This window comes from Oryza sativa, chromosome 12 (assembly GCF_034140825.1).
Source record: "Oryza sativa Japonica Group chromosome 12, ASM3414082v1".
Classification (NCBI taxonomy): domain Eukaryota; kingdom Viridiplantae; phylum Streptophyta; class Magnoliopsida; order Poales; family Poaceae; genus Oryza; species Oryza sativa.
This window is the reverse complement of record NC_089046.1, coordinates 25635680-25657170: the sequence shown is the minus strand read 5'-3', so window position 1 is coordinate 25657170 and position 21491 is coordinate 25635680. Positions and strand designations below refer to the sequence as shown.

Genomic DNA, 21491 nt, shown 5'->3' with positions numbered 1-21491 from the left:
GGGAGCCACATGGAAGGGAAGATGCGGTGGCGCGGTGCTGCCCCTCTATTACTTTACTTAAACTGGTATTAAACTATTAATAAGCTAATACTCCCTCTATCCCATGTAAAAAAAAACTCCCTTTATCTCTTATGGAACACATACTTATGGGGTAATGGAATTTATTCCATATAAAAAAAAACTCCTCATATTTTGACGGAGGGAGTAATAACCTTGAAAATATGAGTGGGCATGTTTTAGATTAACTTTTATAAACTTTGAACATTAATGTTTAAATATGTTAGTTTGCTTATCAGTTGTGGCTACAATTTAAATTTTAAAATTTTATAGTTAATTTTGTTTATTTTTTCATTGTATTATTTTTTTCAAAATTTGTTTGTAAACTACCAATATACAAACATAAAATGTTTGCCCATTAATTATTTATTTTCTTCTATTATTTTCTTACGGCTTATCAACCGTAGCTCAACCAATCGGACCTTACAATCTTTTAGTAAATTAGCAATCCATTTAAAATCTGCTCTAGTTCTTTGTCAACGCCATGTATTTCCTCAACATCCAAAATTCTTCCACAAACTATATATTGTCTCCCTTGGATTTTGCAATTGTTTTTGGACAGAGGTAATACTACAAAAGAGACATAATTCCTGGTAAAACATACTATCGATTTAGTCCCAAGGAAACCATGATCTTTGTGTGTATATACCACAGCAATCATGAGTGTCAAAGACAAAATCATGGGCTAAATTATCTCAACAAGAGGGAAGGTTGTTTTCTTTCGTTAATAATGGACCAATCTTACCCTCCTATGAAGGCTTTCAATTAGGGCCACAAGTGTAGCAAGCGTCGACAGTGGCGTGGCTGCCATGTGTAGTCGCTGTCCTGTTTGCTTCTTGTTGTGCCATCTGCAATTCTTTCAATTCAAAGATGCGATTTGTTAATTCAATCTCCTGCCGACCAAACGAGCTGAGACGTCGTTAACGCTGCTGACCTCACCGAACTCTCGCATATTTCGTAATTTGGACGCTCATCGTTATGCTTCATGATTTGATTCTCTAACTAAATTATGACCCATTTGGAATTTAAGAACATGCAAAGATTCACGCATTTGGACACCCATAAAAAAGGGGGACTATTGCGCTCTTGATCCTATTCCAAAGTGTCCAGCTATCCATCCTTCCAAAACCATTACAGCAAATTCTAATAAAAAGTGAAATGGGGGTTTCCTGATCTTATTTACTTCCCCATTCCTTTCTACCGCGGTCAAAATAGCTGTACAACGTTACATTACGTATGTACACGTGTCTTTCATGTAATCGAAAAAAAAGATGTAATCGAAAAGAAAAGAGTAAATTACAAGTATGGCAGTGAGCAATTGTGTGGGCTAGCATATACACAACTTGTACATTCACCGAGTGCTATGTATGAGCAAAGGACCACTTTGCCTAGTCGTTGTCTCTGCTGTCAATGAAGCTCAAGAGGAAGCCGCTGACGATTCTCCTGGCGATGGGGTTGGGTATGTGGCGGCAGAGCCGGCCGTCGACGTAGGCGACCATGCCGGAGACGGCGAACCTCCCCACGCTCCACACCCTGCTCCGCCTCGCGAGGACTCCCACGGACGACGACGACGGCGACTCGCCCTTGCCGTCGTCTTCGCCGCCTCCGGCTGGTCTCTTCGCCTTTGAGACGACTCCGGCGATGGCCTTGGTGGCCTCCCGGTGCAGCACGCGCACGGCGAAGCTCACGAACAGGTGCTCTGCGAGGGTGAGCACCGTCGGCGCAATCCTCCACTCCTGGCAAGTAGTTGGAACAAGATGAATTAGTTTATGCCATGTTCATGGTTTCCATATCCTGGATGCCGGCTGCCAAAATCTAAATTACAGAAATTGTCATCATGATGTTGGTTTCAATTTTCAAATCAAGAGAAACTTACAGGTTCATTTCGTAGATGTCGCAAGGGTCGGATTGTGGAAGAATCTCCTTTCAATAATCCCTTGCTCACAAGAAAGCTTTTTACGTTGTCGACGATTTCATTTATGAGAGCACTATTTGGTGGCAGATTCTTTAGAATAACCTGGAGTGAAAGGGTTCATTATTACAGTTTGACCAGAAACAAAAATGCAGTGAATTAATTAAAACGCGCAGTATGTAGCAAAACAAGAAAATATTCGAGGGGGTTACCTGGTCATCAATCACCCTGATGCGAAGATATTCTTGTTTGTACATGACATCAAGCATGGCTTGTAGGTATCCTTCGATGTATAGCTGAAATTTAGCAGAGATTGTGTAAATATATGTTGGATAAATGTACGGTGTCATACTCATGAGATCTCATTAATTAAGCTTCTAAAGTAATGGAAAGAACCTCATCAAGTCCAGGACTATGGTCAAGTTTGATCTTTCTGTCAGGACCACCCTCCAATATAGCCTGTCCTAATACTGATGGCTCCATTGCCAACCTTAAAATACCTTGGTGGAAGCCAGTAACCTACAAAACAGGAAAACTGCTTCATACCTTTTTATCACTGCAAAGAAATGCATTGAGTTCTTAAGAAACAGGGGGGGGATGAAGAAATCCACCATATAAAAAGAGGCTATACCATGCCATTAAAACCATTGGCTTCTGCGCCTCTCACAATGCTATCTGAAATTTCTGTTACAGCAGCGAATAGTGCATTTGAACTTGCAGTTTTAACCTACAGAAGACCAAACAATACATTAATCCAATGGAAGTCACTATTGAAGTATTGATCCAGTAAGAAAGTTTTGGAATCTCACAGTTTTTCCAAGATCACCAAGGTATCGCTTTGTTCCTGAAAAACCGCCTGATTTCATATTTTTGCTTATAAACTTAAACATGCCTGCACAAGCCACAGGAGTAAAACAAGTCAAATGGTTAAAATCTACATTGAAGGACACACCATTATTATACTTTTATGCAATAGAACAAACTTATTATAATGCTGTCTGCCTAAGTATAACACAGTCCGTGCCTTGAACAAACTTGTAGAACAATCATTAGAGACAACCTTTAATGAACATCACAGTTATAAGTTAACTGTAGACATCTTTTGATGAGTAAAAGTAGTTTTAGTGCTCCAATCAAGGATTTGCCTGAGAGAATGCTATCCAGTTTGGAAGAAATGGGACCAAGACTTTTTACCTATGGTAAGCCCAGGAAGGTTGAGTGAGCCATCAGAAGGGTCAAAGAAAACATCAATAACTGAAGAAGCAGAGTCATCGAAAATTGAGGCAAAAGATGGAGGAAGCAATGAGCTTCCCTTTGTTACATAGATTGCCCTCAAGACATACCTATCAATTAAGGAAGTATAGTCATTTGTTTGTGTATAATCAAAAACAGACAACAAAAAAATGAGAAAAAAAGAAAACGTGTGAAGATGTACCATGAATAATGCTGGGCACATTTCAGAAATAGCTCACGGAAAGTAACCAAAGCATGATTTAGGAGAACACCATTGAGCTCCACGGCTGAACTGCTAATCTCAGGCACCTACGGAAAGAGTAAAGTATGAAATTATAAAATTACAATAAAAATGCGAGTCCTTCCAAAATAAACAAGCTATGCATTTTAACATAACATAAAAGCTAGTACTTCAAAGGTACCTTTATAACACTATGCAATAATGCTCTCAGAGCCTCTTGAGCAGAACTATAAGTTGTGTATGGACTTCCAGGTCGAAAGCTTGCGATAATCTTTAGAGCAATGCATTCATAAGCAAAACCCAGTCAGTGATTCCGTTGAAAAAAAAAAGTCATAATCACAGAAACAAAGCCAAAAATATAAAGAAAAGAATAAAGCACCTTAATTGGATGTACTTCAAAATGCCTAAAGTAAAATTGTGTGCTTGGCGTTCCAGGAGGAGCAAGGGATGTTCTCCAAAATGGCACAATCTTCATTAGTGTTTCCTCATCAACCTTCAGGTCAATAGGCTGTGACATTTTACTTTGGTCAGAGAATTTATACTTATCATGGCATTGTAGTAGTGAGATATAAAATGGAACAACTATTAGAGATACTCCGAAAACAGACTGTTCTGTGTGTTAACAAGAAGCGAGAACACCCATTTCATTACCTGTAGAATTATGGAACAATATTGGACTTGTTTGACACTTGAGTTGGTCGAATTCAGCTTAATGATTATGCGAAGAATATTTTCACTGAGAGTAGCATCCTGAAGCTTGTTCCTTCTAAGAATTGACCCAAATGAAGCTCCTTCCCATTTTTCATCCAAGTTAACTGACTGCATTTATTTGATTTAAAGATACATTCTTAAATAATATAAAAATAGACAAAAGAATCACCGTTTACATAAAAAAATATAAGATATGGAGAGTTTCAGTACTAGTTTGTTCCCTCTGATAATTAGTCTATTCAAAATTTACAGTTGGCAATAAAATGTAGTTCACAATTACTGACTACTTACGTGAATTGCAAGAGAGATGTGCCTGTATCTATCTGTGATAACTGAGTCAGCAGATATGTGCTGGAATCTTGCTGCTAAGATTGCAGATGGTGATTGGCCCTTTTCCTCACCCTTCAAAAAGGCAAACATGAAAAGATAAATAATTTGATTTTAAATTGCAAATATCAATGCAGATAATTCAAGTCTTCAAGAGGAATATAGCATAAACATGTTGAGACTACTGAAATCCAGAACAGAACAAACCTGCTGGCCCTTCTCAAGGAGATGAATACACATATAAGTCATTCTGAACTGTACATTTGCTATAGGGTGTTCAATGTTATCAGCTTTAGGATTGTCTTTGTGTTCACATATCCGTAGAACTCTAGTTAAACCATCAGCATACACTTCATAGCCAATCTTAAACACCCTCAGTCCAAATGATTCATCAAATCTTTGTTTTCCTGAACTTAGTCCATTATTGAATGAGGAATCAATATTAAGCCTGCTATTTTGACTCATCTTCAAGAATGGCTTCCATGGACTTATTTTGTCAATTTTAATTTCACGCAGTGCAGGTGTATCTGAGTAATAAATCAGATAATTAGAAATTATCATGAAAGAAACATGGAAGACATTAAAGAACCCCCATCAATGCTGGAGGTTCAGGCTGATTGGAAGCAGTGACAGTTAGGTTTACATCCATGCTCCAATGCTATGAGAAAAACTCAACCGTTCAGTTCTACTCCAGTGAGGATGTGCATACGTATACAATGGGTAGCATGGGCTAAATCTTGACTTGATGGCCAAGCAGACAAGAAAGTCTATACTGAAGTATATCAGAGAATTAACTAAACATTGATAGATATCTAGGAACAAATATCATGTGAATATCTAGCAGGCATATTACCAACAATAACACCCTCAATATTAACACATGAACTGCTAGTGAATCAGTTGCACAACATACTCATTTGTGGTCCATTACTTTTTGTTTCGTTTACTAGTTTATGCCAAAACACTACCACCAATATATTTCACTGCAGTAAAAGTCATCATGTAGTAATATGCTTCTTTTTAAATTGCTCACAACAGATTGCTAATGTCTCCCATTGACAGAAGTACACAAGCACAGTTTTATCATTCAAGCACCAAGTGGTAGGGTCACTGCTAGGCACTAGATCGTGCTTTTGCAAATACATCTCATATTACAGTACTGGAGCTCAAGGTAGTTTTTTCTGTGCACTTCCATATAATCACTATTGTAAGTTTGTAACAAGTAATAACCAGCAGCACTCAACAAGTCAACATGTAATAGCGTTAGAGAATAGGAATTAAGAACTTGCCAATAATTCGAACAACCAACTTGCGGGGTAAGCTTAAGTCATCCCATGTATATTGTTCTGACTCTTGAGGGTGTAATACATCCGATTCAACTGAATCCTAGAAAATTCAGCAAAATTTAATTATTATTGTCTATTGGATCAAATAATCAATAGATGTAAATGTACGCATACCTTCTGGAAATACATGATAGATGCTTCATTCAAACAATTCTCTATCCGATATGGTAGTGCAGCCTTTGGGGGCTTACTGAAGTGTAGAACAAAAGAAGCAGTTTCTTGTATGACGTCAACAGAAGCAAACTGCTTCCACTTCCCATCTTGTAAGGTACCCCTTTTCATATCATCTGTCACCGTGCCTTGTGATCTTCTAAACTTAACAAAAAATCGGCCAATAGATGAAACACAAATTGGTCCAGACCAACAATACCCAGTTTCTTTTGGACAAAACTGAATAAAAATGTGTGAATCCTCAGATACATTTCTGTGCTTTTTAACAAACAAATCAAAGTAGTTTACTTCTCGCCTTTTTTCAGGTTTCCATGTATGTAAGGTAGCCCTCTGCTTTGCTTCGATTGTCACTCCATCTATATCATCCTAATCATGAAAACTAAAATCTGAGTATGGTATGAGAGTGTAATTGTAAAATATTAAACATGTCAGAAGATCAGAGCAAAAGCGAAGCACCTCAACGAAACATTGGCGAACAGCAACTGCAGTAGCAGACTCATTTGAAAAAACATATCTTGGAACAATTAATACAACTTGTGATGGCACAGGCAAGTCATACAGGACAGGTTGTAAATACATGCCAAATGTTGCCATTCTACGAGGCAATATATTATCATGGATCTCCAGAGAAAATTCAGTGAAGCCAGACAATGCTTCCAAATCAATAAAAGCTTCTGATCCTTTCTCATGTTGTAGGCCTATTCGCAGTTTACTTGACCTGCCATATATAAAGCTTGTCATGTTAAAATAGCTACATGTTTTGCAGGCTTGTTGCTGGACAAAGTACTTAATGAATACTGCTTTACATTTATGCTAGTATGGAATATCTACGGATGAACAAAGTGAAATCACTTCCTAACTTTCTTTCTCTCAATCATAGATATTGTGGCAAGTTAATCAATTCGGATGGATTAATTCATTTAAATAGCAGATTCAATGTGACACATCTGAACTGATAATCCACTCTAATATAAAGCATATTCTAGCAGTCAGCCGATGCTAGTTTTCCCATTTAGTCACAGCAACTAAAGCAAATTCTATAATTAGGGTAATTCTGCTGTTTTACATGTATTTATTGAATTGCATAGGTTATTTGCCCTAGAGGTGGAGTTAACTTAAAATTTTGATAAACACAAAAGAGAAAAGGGAAATAAAAATTAATCAGACCCAAGTACAACTGAGGTAGTGATATTTCCAGCTTTGCCGCAAAACATCCGATTTTGTATAATAAGCTAGGGGCTAGTTGGGAGCACCATTGGGTATATCATTCAATTATGACAAAAGAGTCTCCTTTGAGTTAGCTCTACAACAGCAAAGCAGGTAGCAATATACTAGTACACACTACATCAGCATGGAAAATGGCAATTGCAGAGACAGACTGATACGAGAGAATCAGAGAAATAGAATGAATGTTTACAAGATTGCACCAAGAATTATATTGCAATAAACACTGAAAAGAATTCAACAGGATTTCTTACCTTGTAAACCAGGAGCTCATTGACATTGAGGCCAGAATACAGCCATCCTGAGGAGGAAGGTTAATGGTTTCCTTTACAGTTCCAGACCTGCAATAAATCAGCATCTATGAGCAACTATGTAGGAATGCTTACCAATTATTCAGATTCACATACATAGGTAGTGATTTTTTGTGGGGAGCTGTGCACAACAAAGGGTAGTCACTGGTATTATGTAGTGTGTATCTTGTGAACACTGCAACCTGCACAACAAAAACATTGACTATCAGCTACATCATTTTGATACCTTCGAGTCCTCTTATGTCTCAAGGCATGCATTTTGCAACAAGTTAAGTTTGCCTACCTCCAAGAAGCCTTTCTCCTGGCGTAATAATCTCAAAGAAGAATGGAATCTCCCAGTCCCAATAACAAATTCTAGCTCCATATCAAGAAATTGAGCTCGACTTATCTGCTTTTGCATTCTCTTAACCCAATCACTAGTATTAACTGCCTTGGACTTTGAACCGTATGATATTAGTTTGACTGAAAAAGTAAACATGGCAGGATTCACATATAAATAAGCACTTGAACCACTTGTGATTGTTGCCTGCTTGCCAATAATATCAAAGTTATCATCTCTGGTATTTTCTGCATTGTAGTAGAAAGTACCCCCATAAGTGTATCGCTTTCTTAACTTCCATCAATAAGAGAATATAGTTCTCTACAATTACATGTTCATAAATAAGACATTACCTGGTTCACAGTCGGTCAGAATCACATGTATGTCTGTCTGCAAGAAATTATACACTTGAACAGTTGGGTAAATAAAAATTTCTCTCTGTAACTGAAATGCAACTGTTGCGTTCCTGTCAAATACAGGACTTCCATTTGTAGGATGCAAAGGGACCTCTCTACTTAGAGTATGAACTAAGAAATGAAGAGCTGTCACATGTTGGCCATCGATAGAAACATCGCAACTCAAAGAGCTGAAAGAAGACTTCATGGAATCAATACTGAAGGCTCTTCTTATGTTATAATTAAGCTTTTCCATAACACCAGATATGCGGACAGCTTTTTCACCAGTAATGTCCTCTGACCATTTCACTAGAGTTGTCGGACCAAAATTTCCAGAATGTTCAGAAATCTCAGGTCTAATTGACAACATAAATTTTCCTGAAATTCAAGAACCATGGATGGAAATATTGTCAGATAAGTGCCCTCCTGAAAACTATAGAAGTAAATAGAAATATATTTGTCCAGTCAATAGAAGCCTACTACCACAAGGAAATTCTTTTGGACAATGGGAAAAGGTCCAAGCTATCACCATAACGAAATGAACCACATGCAAAACAAAATATGCATGGACTGGAAATTGACAGAATATTAAGTTATTTGGACATAGAGTGCAAGACTTGATGGTCAGAATCATAGAGCATTTACTACCCAGATGAAAACAACCACACATGTAAAGACAAGTATATAAGGAATTAAGGGTCAGTGCAAAGGTTGATAATTTGAGAAACAGTGTTGCTACCAAATTTTAGCTGTGTTTAAACCTCAACTAAGCAATGTTAGTGCAAGGGAATTACTCAAGTCAGCCAAAGTAGATAGAAAGCAATGTCTGTAATATTGCAGAAGGAAATTATATTGATGCCATCATTAAGAACCATTTCCACCCCCTTTCTTCCTACATTTTTTTATCCACCAATGCAATCTAAGTTATGGATCATGCATAACAGACAATAACATCATATCAAGAAAAAGGTACAGTTACTTGCCAAGAGCTAGAGACATTAATGCTCTTTTGGATCCTCCAGATAAATCCATAGAGTCAAATACTCCAGTAGATTCATCAACCATGTCTCCACTTCTAACTGTGACAAATGCCGCTTCCTCGCTTGATTTCTGTGGCCTCTGAAACCGAAGTTCAAGGGGGAAGTCACTCTTATTATAGATCCTCAACAAAGGTTGAACTGAAAGGGATAAGCCTTCCTGCAATTAATCACATCAACTATCAAAAAACAAAAGCAAAATACAATCAGTAGTTAACATGAGGTGCAACATCATTTTCTTTCCTACCTCAGAGTTCTGGGAGACCTTGACCACAACAAATGGTCCAGAGAAGCTTCTTGAATCTATGGAAATCAGAGAAAGAAAAAGCATTACACTAAAATACCAGTAACACACCAAAGACAAAACACACAGGAACTTGCTTGAAGACTAGAACATGGGCTGCCATATATCATTTAAACAAGAAAAATCCGATAGCACAGGATAGTAATTCTTAGTTGTATAGCAAAGCCAAATCTCAGACAGAGTAGTCCCAATTCCCAAATGGAAACAAAGGTAGCATTAAGGCAAGCTGGTATTATGTGTAACATAATAAACCAAGTTTCTTGATGTATAACACCATGAGTATTAACCTTCTTTGAAAAAACATGTATTACCAAACAGCTTAAGTATGCCACAAGAAAAGACCAATAATATTAACAAATATATAAATAAATAAAAATAAATACAGGAACATGCAATAAACAATGTTCAAGTGGTCACCGCATTCTAAAGAAAGGGTCTTCAAATAATCAAGCAACACAAGAATACAAGATTCAATTTTTTTTTAAAAAAAAAAACTTCCAATCTGGAAAGAAAGAACAAGTGCATTAATGATTATAGTTGTTGAGTGAAATACCTTTGAGAGACAATACGCGGGTTCTCGATGCAAATACGCCAGAATCTTGGAGAGAAACATTGATTGGAGCAGTTGAAAATAACCCTTCCTTGAATAAAGAAATAGAAACAATGCTTTGATCGGGTGGATGATTATCCTCAAATGTCAAGTGCCTGGAGATATGTAAACATCGATTGTGTCAAATACAGCAAGCTGAGAATCTCAAAGCACAAGCTGGATCAAAGAAGAAAGTTAAGTTAGAACGAAATAGACAAATTACAACAACATGCAAGACATAGAAGCTAGGAGAGCAATGAGTGGAAACACTTGTTTTACATCTCTGGCCTCATAGTGTTATAGAAACATTATCAACATTTAAAAAATAGAGTAATAGCTAGAATAAACATTGCAGAAACAGTGATGGCTCATTGCGAAGCATTGACCTTAGCTAGGAGCGAGTTTCTCAAGCTCAAAGCCTCAAACCACAAACATGATCTATAATTGCTACTCCATCCAGTTTGCTGAATCCACGCTTTACAAAGCACCCATACGACTGTTTTTGTCATGTATCACTATTTCTCAATAATGTATATCGTATACACATAATAGACCTTGCTAAGATGCTGAGAATAAAATAATTTGTATAACATATGAAATGACGCAGACCTCAAGAAAACTGAAGCTGACTGTTGGCCAGAAACTATTGCATCCTCATTATTTTGAAAATGACATACAAGTGTCAGCCTTGAGTTATTCTCTATCTGCAAAGGCATAGGGTATGCTGATACAGTCAGAAGATTAGAATGAAACTGTATAACTAGAAGAATGGCAGTGAAGAGGACAGGAAAATCAGAAGAACAGAAGCATTACATAACATATTGCATCAGAATCTATGATATGGCAAAAAAGCTTAAAGTCTACAGCTCCAATCATTTTTTGAAATATCAATGCAATCTTTATTCACATCTCAAAATAGAATTTAAAACTCTAACAGAATGTTAAAATGCATGCATGAATGGTCAAATTTAAACCTTGCAGCAATTAGGAAAGACAGCTGAGCTTTTGACAGCATATGGGCCCATAACATTTAACTTGCCAGCCACATAAAGAAGGATGTCAATTGAAAGCTCATTGACAAATATATCCACCTGTAATAATGAAGGACAGTTAAAACTTGATACCAAAAAACAACTTTATGTAGATGAAAACAAGCATATACAAAGCTTTGCACCTGTTTTAAATGAACAAAAAACCGAAGTGGCATCCTTCTACACCTAGTAACTGGAACTAGGTTGAAAAATCTATATCGGAAGAACATATATGCAGTGATAGGTGAGACAAGTTCCTCCCTGTATGTAAGATAGCAAGAATTCGAATTTTAATCTCCAAGTCAAAAACTACGAGAACACTAAAAATGAAAGTAATCCACAAAACAATTACTATTTAGAATTTGGCACAACACTTACCATAGATATTTCCTTGCATTGAAGTAGTGTATTATGACTTTGAATGAACTTAGAATCCTGATTTTGGATGGGAATATTTGTGTGATAATCCGAGTATCATTTATGCAATTTTGGACAAGTGGAAAAACATTACCAGTATCAAGAACCTCATGGGTGATGGTAAAAACGATCTTATCGATACTGATGATTACATGTTGTGAACTCACACCAGTTTCCAAGCTATCCCCCATGCCAAAAGGCAATTCATTTTCAACATCTAAGTAAGTGTTATTGTCCAAGTTCACATTGGGTACAAAGGGCCTTGCAACATCAGAAAAAAGGGATTCATCCAAAACCTTCACTTTAAATGGATTTCCTGGCTTTCTAACAAATTCCAGTAAGCCATCATTAAATGCAATGCCATAATTGCTTTTCTTGTTGACAAGGTGGTTAGAACTTCTTGAAATAATCTTGCAATATTTACCATCATCACCATCATCCTCAAATCCATCAAACCTAAGAGGAGATGTGGTCCAAAGTGAAGAAGGCTTGTCAACAGATGAAGAAACTTCAACCAAATCTGATCCATGAGAGAAACTAAGAGCCAGTTCTTTGCCTTCATCAGTTTTTGCATATAAAGATAAAAGAGAAATGCATGGTGTATCTGATCTCCATCCCTTATGGTGTTTCACCTGAAAAAGGTCAAAATGTTATTTTTAAACAAGCATGAACATTGCTGCCCAATCCTTGAAGCTAATATTACTAGTAAGAAATTCATTCCAGTACCTACATAAGAAGCTATTACCTTAAATAATGCACATTCACTAGAAAGAGAATAATGGTATGTGCCAACCACTTGGTACTTCTTTCCAGTGTTTTTTATTGATACATACATCTGTTGATCGAGGTCCCGTATGGCCACAATTGCTCCTGTTAGGGCAGCAGTAAATGGATTAACACAAAGGATTTCAGTTCAAAAGACTTCAATTGACGTCATTAAGTATATTACCATCAGGTATAGTATAATCCCTATTGTCCAGCAATTCCTGGTGAGGAGTGTCACCAGTCTGTATTTCCTTCTGAGTTGAGCCAGACCTCAGAATCTCATGAAATGGAGCGAATAAAGACAATATCATCTGCAGAGGTTTAGAAACTTCATCCATTGAACGAAATGTCTTTTAGACTGCATAAACTTTAACTTGGGTGTCCTTATATTCTAGAATAGCATGATAGCCTGATCAGAGATGATCTCATTTCCATGTTGCTCACCATATATCACAGTAATTTATTTATCCAAAAATGGTTTATTATCACAAAATTGAATGCAAACAGCATGTGTTGGGGGAAAATAGAATGTAAATTTGATGGGAAAAAGGCTCTAGAATGGTATTCATAGTTAGGGCAGAAGTGCATATAGCTGTGAAAAAAGGTGCTAGAATAACTGTGCCATTTAAGCTTTAACTCTGAAAACACATTTGGCAGAACTATAAAAAAATCATTTTCTCCAGAATTTTGGAACTGAAGCTAAAGGAGCTACCGATTTACCCATAAATTATTGAGAGGCATAATAGGAGCAGGAAAGAAAAGGCTAACTACTAAAAAAACCAATAGTCCAATATTGAACCACTATACTAAGGCTCAGTTCGTTTGTCCGGGTTCCCAACCTCTCCTCGTTTTCCGCATGCACGCTTTTCAAACTGCTAAACGGTGTGTTTTTTACAAAAAGTTTCTACACAGAAGTTGTTTAAAAAAATCATATTGTTCCATCTTTGAAAACAAAATTAGCTAATACTTAATTAATCACGCGTTAATGAACTGCTCCGTTTTCCGTGCCGGAGGGAACCGTTTCCAACCGTGAGTGTCGAACACAGCCTAAGTTAATAACAACAGATAGGGACCACCTCGATGCTTGAGAGTGACATTGTCACCTCCAAACCAGAAACAGAACCGTTTCCAAACCAATCGCCACTTGAGCGCATCAGATTAGAGTCGCCATTCAATTCTTTTTTCTCAAGCTTCAGATAAGTAGCGAAATGCCTAAGGATGTAACTCTTGTGTGAAGAAAGTTCTAGTGGTGGGTTGCCTGTCGAACTTTCCACTGTAGAATTTGAGCTTGAAGGAGCATCATGATCATAAGTAAGCACATTATCTGCTTCTAGGAAGGGAAGATATTCTTGGATTTCTGACTGTGATGGAAGAGCAAGAGATTTGCTGGATCGAAAACGGGGTGCTGGCACATCTCTCAATTTGACATGGCCAGTATTAGGCATGATACTAATACTGGAAATCGAAATACGCTTCACTTCAAACAAAATCTTCATGCCAAGATTCAATTGTTGAAGAATCGCATCAACTTCAAGTGTTAATCCCTGGTATCTACCTAAATGTAGGGAAAGGATATTAAATTTTCTAATCGGCAGCATACAAAATAAGAATAAGGTATATAAGTTCAGTTACCAGATTCATCCGCAATAGCAAGAGTAAGAGAAAACTGAGACAAATCAACATCTAGACATTTGACGGAACCCAATTGTGATTCCTCGCTTTGGGAATGAACACCACTAGACACATGTGGTCTGTTGGTCACAGTAGTCTCACTTCCTGCAGATACTGAAGTAACTGAATCTTTGACTGAGTTGGAAGCTGCCCACGATGAGAGATCCATAAGAAGCCGAAAGTAAATTTTGCAACAGACAACAAACTTAGCTAGAGACAACGTTTCCAGGAAGATCAAACCACCCTGCCAATCGTAGTTATAGATTTCTTAATACCAAAGAAGCAAAAGAAAATGAATTGAACAATTCAGACACAAATGTGTGAATCATCTTATGATATGTCACGAGTACTAAAGCATGTTGGAACAATATTTTGATATCAACGACCAAGAATCACATCTGTCTACTAGTATTGAAAAAATTAAAAAAAGGATGGTGCACCTTGATTTTGCATTTGACAATCTGAAGATCATCATGAATGAGCAGAGCAATTTTCTGTTTGCTTGGTTTATTGACTTCAATTAAAAAATTGTGCATGTTGTAGTCTCCAATATAAACCTCAGTAAATTCAAGTTCAATAAAATAATAAATTCCTGAAGAATCGGTACTGCAACCACTTATAGATTCAACTTGCATTTTATCATTCATCAGGCTGTCTTTATTGGGACCAGCACACAGATGAAATACACAATCCGATAAAATGAACTGACTCTTGTCATATGGAGAGCTGCTAAGCACGGTACTGTACTGTAGTATATCATCACAAATACTCATCTGAGGTTGGTTCTCGAAAACGACAGACTGAATTCCAGACAAGTTAACAAGGAGGTCTGTGCATTCTCCATCAAGCAGAAGTTTCAGAGAAGAGCTTCTGCTGGAAAACCAAATACCTAAAGCTAATATGTCAAGAGATTCCAGTGCTGCTACGCCCTCAAACACAGTTGAGCTACTGATGTAGTTTATGTCACTGTTGGAGAACATAGCAGGATTAAAGATAAGTCCATCGCGTGAAGCACTAACGATGATGTGTGTTGGTTCCAAATCAAGTTTCATCTCAGCCACGAGTTCTGTATAACAGTCAACTGTTTCTTCATGGATAATATACTCAACAGCAGTACCCATTGTGCTTCCATCCATATGCCTGTTGCAAAACGATGCTAACCTTCCAATAAAACATTGAGAATACTTAATGTCACCCAACTCAGAATTCAATGCCAACATTTGCATGCCTTTGATAACCTGCAAAATGGCATAGGGTTAATGCTATAGCAGTCATAATCAAGTGAGCTTTGCTAAAGCAGGCACAATAAAGTGGACTGTAATAAGCACAAAGAAATACTTATGGTGGAAAAAGGGAGAGTTTTTTGTAAGTTGATCTTCTTAGAAAGTGCGGGAGAGTTGCACTTCATTTCATTGAGAAGAAAAACAACCACCCATACAACCAAGGGCTCACAAGCCCTTCACCCAAAATACACCCACAAATAGAATCACACAAGGCAACACACAACCAAAACCACCCTAGGCCAGCCTAGTGACCTGGGACTAGCGACCTTTTTGTAAGTTGCTCATAACTTAAATTCTGAGATGTATGTGCATCCAAGTCAAACACAGTTCAGCTATTCTGTGATGATGCCTCTCAAAAAGCCTCATAAGCACTCTGAAATCCAATAGTATTTGAAAGCTCTTTAAAAGCATAGTGTTCAAAAATTAAAGTATTGCACATACACAAACCTGGAAAATGGGAAACAGATCGTCCATGAATAAGAAAGCCATACAACCAACAATCCTTCCTCCCAAGTTTATTGAGAGAATGTTTCTGGTGACAAAGAAGGAACTGGCATACTTCCTGGAAAGTGTACAGGTACAATGGAAGGAATTGTCAACATAAATTCTTCAACTAAATAGACACTGCACCATGCAGATTGAAACAGAAATACTTGACTTGTTGGAGTGCAGAAATTAATTAAAAAAGGAATATAACTTATTGAAATTAAGGAATGCATGCAAATGCTAAAAAAAAGGTTAAATGGAACTCCTCATATTCATTATATTTCCTTTGGGTACTTGATATTTTGGACAACCATTTGGACTCAACACCTCATAACACAACCAAAAAAAATTGTCAAGATGACATGCTAAAATCTTTTTTTGAACTCACAAGGCCGTAGGAATGCAAGATTGGAAATTACCTGCTTGTTGACAGCTGGAAATTGGCTGACATTGGTCCAAAAATGTGAAACTGCTGATTTGCCTCTATATGATCCACTAGAAGAGTTAAATCAGCAAATTTGAAGCAAGAATCCAACACAACAGTCCCTGAATAAACATGTCCTGCACTATCCAGTGCTAAACGATGAGACTCTAGCTGCTCCTCCACTCCATCAAATGTATCATGTGATTCTTTGGCATGCAAATCAGCTTTCTGAGTTAAAGAAGATAGAGATGCTGGCCAGATAACACATTCAACATACGCAAGGCTGAGAGTTATGCATGACGTGTTATTCATCTGAGAAAACAGGGGGACTTGCTTATTTTTGCTGTTTTGCAACAGGCTGTTTTTATCAAATATTAACCTGATACTTGGACCTGCAATGAGTGCTGAAATCTGAAGGGTGTTTATTGGAATAGCATCTGCAATCAAAAACTTCAGTCTCTGATTGAATGATCTCAATTTATCAGCAATTCCACTTGTACGTGTCGCACAGCTATCACTTCTGTTTGAAAATTCTGCTGATTTTTCAGTTAGTTCTTTCAGCTCTTTGTAGTGCACAAATTGCCTGTAGAGGAGATAAGTTGATGAAGCACATAAATAATCCACATCAAGGTTTACCCTCCCAACTGTAAATCTACATTGCTGAAAACCACTTGTACTTTTGTAAGGATCAATGAGAAATGATTTGAATTCAAAAATAACAGAAGGTTTTTCATGATGCATCACACCTGAGTCATTGTAGAAAGTGCTTACTACCGTCCAGAAGGACCACAGTTCCTCCATATCACTCTGTAGAAGGGCAATAGATGAATCACCATTGTAGGAAAAGGACTCATCAGGCTGTTTTCCAGAAAATGGATGCATACTGGCAGAGTCACTCCAGAGTATTGTCTTTGAATTAATATCTTCAGAAAACTCTTCTGTTCCAAAAGATGAATTCCTCCTAGTAATGCTGCCATTGGCTGCTTGTAACAACTTTGGTATACCAGAAACGTCTGCCTTCAGTTCACCAATTACGAAAAAAAATGACTGTGTGGTGAAACCATCTGTGTAAAGTATGGATGATGATTTTATTACAAGATGTACTGAAGGTGTGTCAATGTGATAAGCCTTGTTCCCATTATTTAACTTTGGTGTACCAGTGAAGTGGTGATCACTGAGGGGTAAAAATGTTACAGAAAGTTCACCAAGGCAGATGCTGAACTGTACCTTGATTTCTGAATCATCAGAAGCACAAGGAAAATTTTGCACACTGGATTTGCACCCTCTGCTTCTAGAGCTCATAAATCTCCACAGTGACCAGCATATGAATACAAGAAACTTCCAAACATATAACAAGGGTGAGAGAAATTTCAATGTGTTTGAAACCAAAAGTGCTTTTGATAATTCTTGCTCGCTCTGTTGCTGTGACACGGTTAGTTTTGAACGTGCTGCACTTCGTCCTCTAGCAATAGCTTCTACAGGGATCTTCTCCTCTAATTCACTGACAGTTTTCAAATGATTTCTAATAGTTTCCCTGACTTTCCTGGTGCTTTGTACCCTACTGCAGTTTCTTTTTATAACTTCGCCAGAAGGATATCCAAGTAATGATAATAACAAAATATAAGTATGAACATAGTGCTGCCAGAAAGAGGCACAGCTCATGGCCTTCCTTAAAGAAAATCTGCGACATGCTATTGAGTTTTCAAGCTTTTGTGCAGCTATTTTCCAAAGCTCTCTACCACTCCTAACCTCATAATCTTCCTTTTGGCTTGTAATTTCCAATATCACCATCAATGATGGAATAAATTTGGGTGCAATTTCCCAGAATGCACTGGCAACATGAATTCCAAAAGCAGTAAGATGGAGATTGTCTAACCTAACAGAAGCAGTTGTCCCAGTCAAAGATACAGTGCAATCTGTATGATCATTCCCCTTCAGCAAAAACTCAAAGTGATCACATTTGACAAACATATGATTCTTCTTTCTAGATGGCATATAAGACCCAACTAATCCTCTGAACAGAGAGCAACGGAAAACAAGCTCAGGACCAAATTGTAGGTCATGTGTCCTCAATATGACAAGATGGGAATCATCAAGATATCGGACTTGTACTGTGACATCATCAAACCGAACCTTACTACAGTTTAGAAGTGCAGTGGAAAATACTGAGGTAAACTTGTCTTCCAAAGAACTAACTAAATCTTCAATCTTCCCATGCAACATTTGGCCCTATAGAAAGTACAAGGTAAAAAATAGTAACCAGTTCTTGAGCAAACACCACAATAACACAGCTAAAAATGAAAGTGTAAGCGATTAACATAACAAAGGTTTGTCAGTAATGCACAAGTACACATAGCTAGTGAGGAAGACATCCCACAGTTCCATAACCTAGTCTTAGCATAAACTAAGTTATCAGTAGTGTACAAGTACACACAAGTGGAAATGAGATCACTGCAATGTGCATTTGTTAAGCTTCCCGCTTTCGCAGTTATGTTCTGTTCCACCATTATGCTTGTGCGCACACATTGCCATCAACCACTGAGGCGTCTACCATTTTCATCTCCATTACAGTGAATTGAAAACAAAATAAAGGCAGAAAGTTTTCAACGAAAATGTGGCATTTGACAGGCTGGTTTAACCACAATGTGCTTCATGATGAGAAGATCCTTTTTCAGTTTTTAGTGAGCATATGACTCAAAACATTTACAGCTGAACATAATACAGGCATGAATTTCACACCTGAGGGTCCATTGCTGCAATTACTCTTTTCTTCTCATTGGAGATCCACTCCTTGATGTCGGGCCGTTGCTTCTTCGGAGCAGGCTCCCTTCATAAATAGAAAAAAAAATTGTGTGACTGACTCAAATAATCCATCCTTCCCCACAATGCTATGATGTGATGATTAAGCACAACTGTAGCAAAATCTAGTGAGTGAAATTTTGTACAGCTAGTTCACACTATCTGCAAGAGAGCACGCACTTCACACTATTCTGCTGTTTCATCACTACGACTGCACACAGCCACGAAGGGGTGGAAGCCGCGACGGCCGAGCAAGGGGAGCAGCAGCCAGCAGGAGAATCAGTAATCACCTGAGGGTGAGCGCCACGTCCACGCCGCGCACGACGGCGTCGAGCCCGGGGGCGGCCCAGGGCGAGGCGACGAGCTCGACCTCGGCGACGGCCACGCGGTCGACCCTGGCCGGGAAGGACCCCGGCACGGCATCACCGAGCGCCGCGGCGTCGAGCTCCACCCCGCGCGCGACGGCGCGGGAGCGGAGCAGGCCCAGCTCCACCCGCAGCTCCCGTGGCTCCGCCGCCAGCCACGGCCGCAGCGCCGCCAGCAGCCGCGCCCGCGCCGCCTCCGCGAGCACCATCCGCGGCGGGGCCTAGGGGGGCTCGTGCTCCTCTCTCTACTCTCTAGTGTCCCATGGGTGGCTCGAAGCAGCGGCGGCGGCGGAGGAGGAGAAGCCGGAGGCGAGTCGAGGTGGGGACGTGGGGTTTTGCGGCGACGCCGGCGAGCCGGCGAGGAGTTCCGGGTTGCGGCGGTTGGGGTTCTCGTCGGAGAAGGGTGCGACCGGCGTGCGCGAGGATAGGGGTGGATGCAGGTGGGTTGGGCTGGGCCTACTACAGGATCGGCCCATTAGTGAGGGGGTTGGCCCAACTCATGTGTTGCTTACCTGGGCCGTAGGGTGTTTGCTCCGGTCCAATATCCGGAGATATTTAACTATTTACCACTTTTAAAATTTTCATACATGACAATTTCCTAGACTCTCTGTCTCTCTTAGAGAAAGACCGCATTGTCTCTGACCATTTGTGAATTTGCCGGATGGAAAAACAGGTCACTTTTTTATATAAAAAATATTTTGTAAAATAGGTTCTCGGTGCTATTTTTATTTGGGAAAATTGGAATCATGCTATTATAATTTTACAAAATTTGAGATATGCTATCCTGATCCACATGTTATTAACTCATGTGGGTTCTACATATCATTGAGATACCGATAACATATCTCAAACTTTGCAAAATTATAATGACATGGTTTCGAATTACCCTTTTTATTTAGCACCGACCGTCAAATTTTAAAATTATTTGAAATATGCTACTTACTCCTCACTACAATGGTTCAGACCTCGCAAACTGTGTTCTGTGACGGCCTTACGATAAAAGGCCGTCGTCGTAGAAACCTTGCCTGGGATTACCTTATATGACAAAAAGATACCGTCCAATGCAAACGGCTGTGACGATTTTTCGTGATGTTTTTTTATTCGGATTAGTGACGTTTTCACGTTTAAACCAAAACAGTACTGCATGCTCCGGTGCCGCCGCAGCTGATTACGTGTGATTAAACATCGGAAAAGTAATGCTATAATGAAATTTCAGTTGCGTATACTGATATACCCATTGCAAATCACGACCTCATCATTATGTGAGTATCGGTCCCGTCGTTTTACGACATTTGTGAATAAAATTTTTATACATGTTCTTGATGACCTAAAAGCACAGGCCAAGAAATAAACTTCGACGAAAAACCCCAAAATCAGCTTTAAAGTTAAGATTGAAAATTTAAATTTTAACTGGTAAACATAATCACGAAAAAAATGAGATCCTATATCTGATCACTCAATTCATATCATATGTTCAAAAAAAAAACATAAGCTCATGAGGGAAACTCCACCTCAAACAATTTGATAAACCCTAAAGTAGAGCAGTGTCCTACTGATCCCAGAGATTGAAGAGGATTGCTCAACTAGAAGCGCCGCAAGCAGAACGAAACGCCGAGCACAGCTCATCCTCCTCCACCTCCTCCTCCGACCCGGCGGCGGCGGCGACCGAGGACGACGGCGATTCCCCCACGCCGCCGTTCGCCGTGGGGACCCCCTCGTGCTTCCCCTTCCCCTTCCCCTTCACCTCCTCCTCCTCGTCGCCCTCCTCCCGCACGAGCCTTCCCCCCACCAAGCGGAACCTGATGCGGCGCGCGGGCCTCCCCGCCGGCGGCACCCTGGTGCTCCTGCACGCACGGTCGAGGTTGGCGAAGGCGCGGCGCACGCACCGGAGCTCCTCCCGGTCCGCCTCGCTCAGGCGGGCGTACCGCCGCTCCGCCGCCCGGGGATCGTCGTCGCCGGCGGCGGCCAGCCCACCGATGATGCGATTCAGCTCCTCGGCGAACGCCTCCTGGTCGAACCGGCTCGACGTCGGCATGATCCTCGAACCCTCCATGCGCGCTCGCTCTCTCCGAT

The 21491-nt window shown here is 39.3% G+C and overlaps 1 protein-coding gene across 1 annotated transcript; it reads right to left on the bottom strand.

The window, feature by feature from the left end:
- Positions 1-1107: 1107 nt before the first annotated feature.
- Positions 1108-19813, bottom strand: LOC4352686 (uncharacterized). The gene is made up of 36 exons (XM_015764443.3): positions 19344-19813; positions 18994-19081; positions 16250-18483; positions 15792-15906; positions 14502-15299; positions 14023-14305; positions 13467-13945; positions 12575-12701; positions 12371-12495; positions 11587-12257; positions 11352-11469; positions 11152-11268; positions 10787-10881; positions 10142-10293; positions 9532-9587; positions 9231-9444; positions 8206-8625; positions 7817-8100; positions 7630-7715; positions 7477-7563; positions 6455-6716; positions 5942-6364; positions 5771-5867; positions 4689-5008; positions 4446-4556; positions 4095-4262; positions 3823-3951; positions 3625-3714; positions 3405-3511; positions 3164-3312; positions 2779-2861; positions 2601-2696; positions 2366-2488; positions 2182-2265; positions 1934-2074; positions 1108-1793 (listed from the first exon to the last, which is right to left on the bottom strand). The coding sequence occupies exons 1-36, from the start codon at positions 19625-19627 to the stop codon at positions 1446-1448; spliced, it is 9564 nt and encodes a 3187-aa protein (XP_015619929.1). The 5' UTR covers positions 19628-19813; the 3' UTR covers positions 1108-1445.
- Between the last annotated feature and the right edge of the window lie 1678 nt (positions 19814-21491).

Bases quoted from the DNA above. Each gene is read 5' to 3' on its own strand.
- LOC4352686 (XM_015764443.3), bottom strand. From the start codon at position 19,627: ATGGTGCTCGCGGAGGCGGCGCGGGCGCGGCTGCTGGCGGCGCTGCGG. The intron at 6,717-7,476 runs GTAAGAAATCCT...TATATATGGCAG, and splicing joins ATGAGCTCCTGGTTTACAAG to GTCAAGTAAACTGCGAATAG. The intron at 1,794-1,933 runs GTAAGTTTCTCT...ACTACTTGCCAG, and splicing joins GACATCTACGAAATGAACCT to GAGTGGAGGATTGCGCCGAC.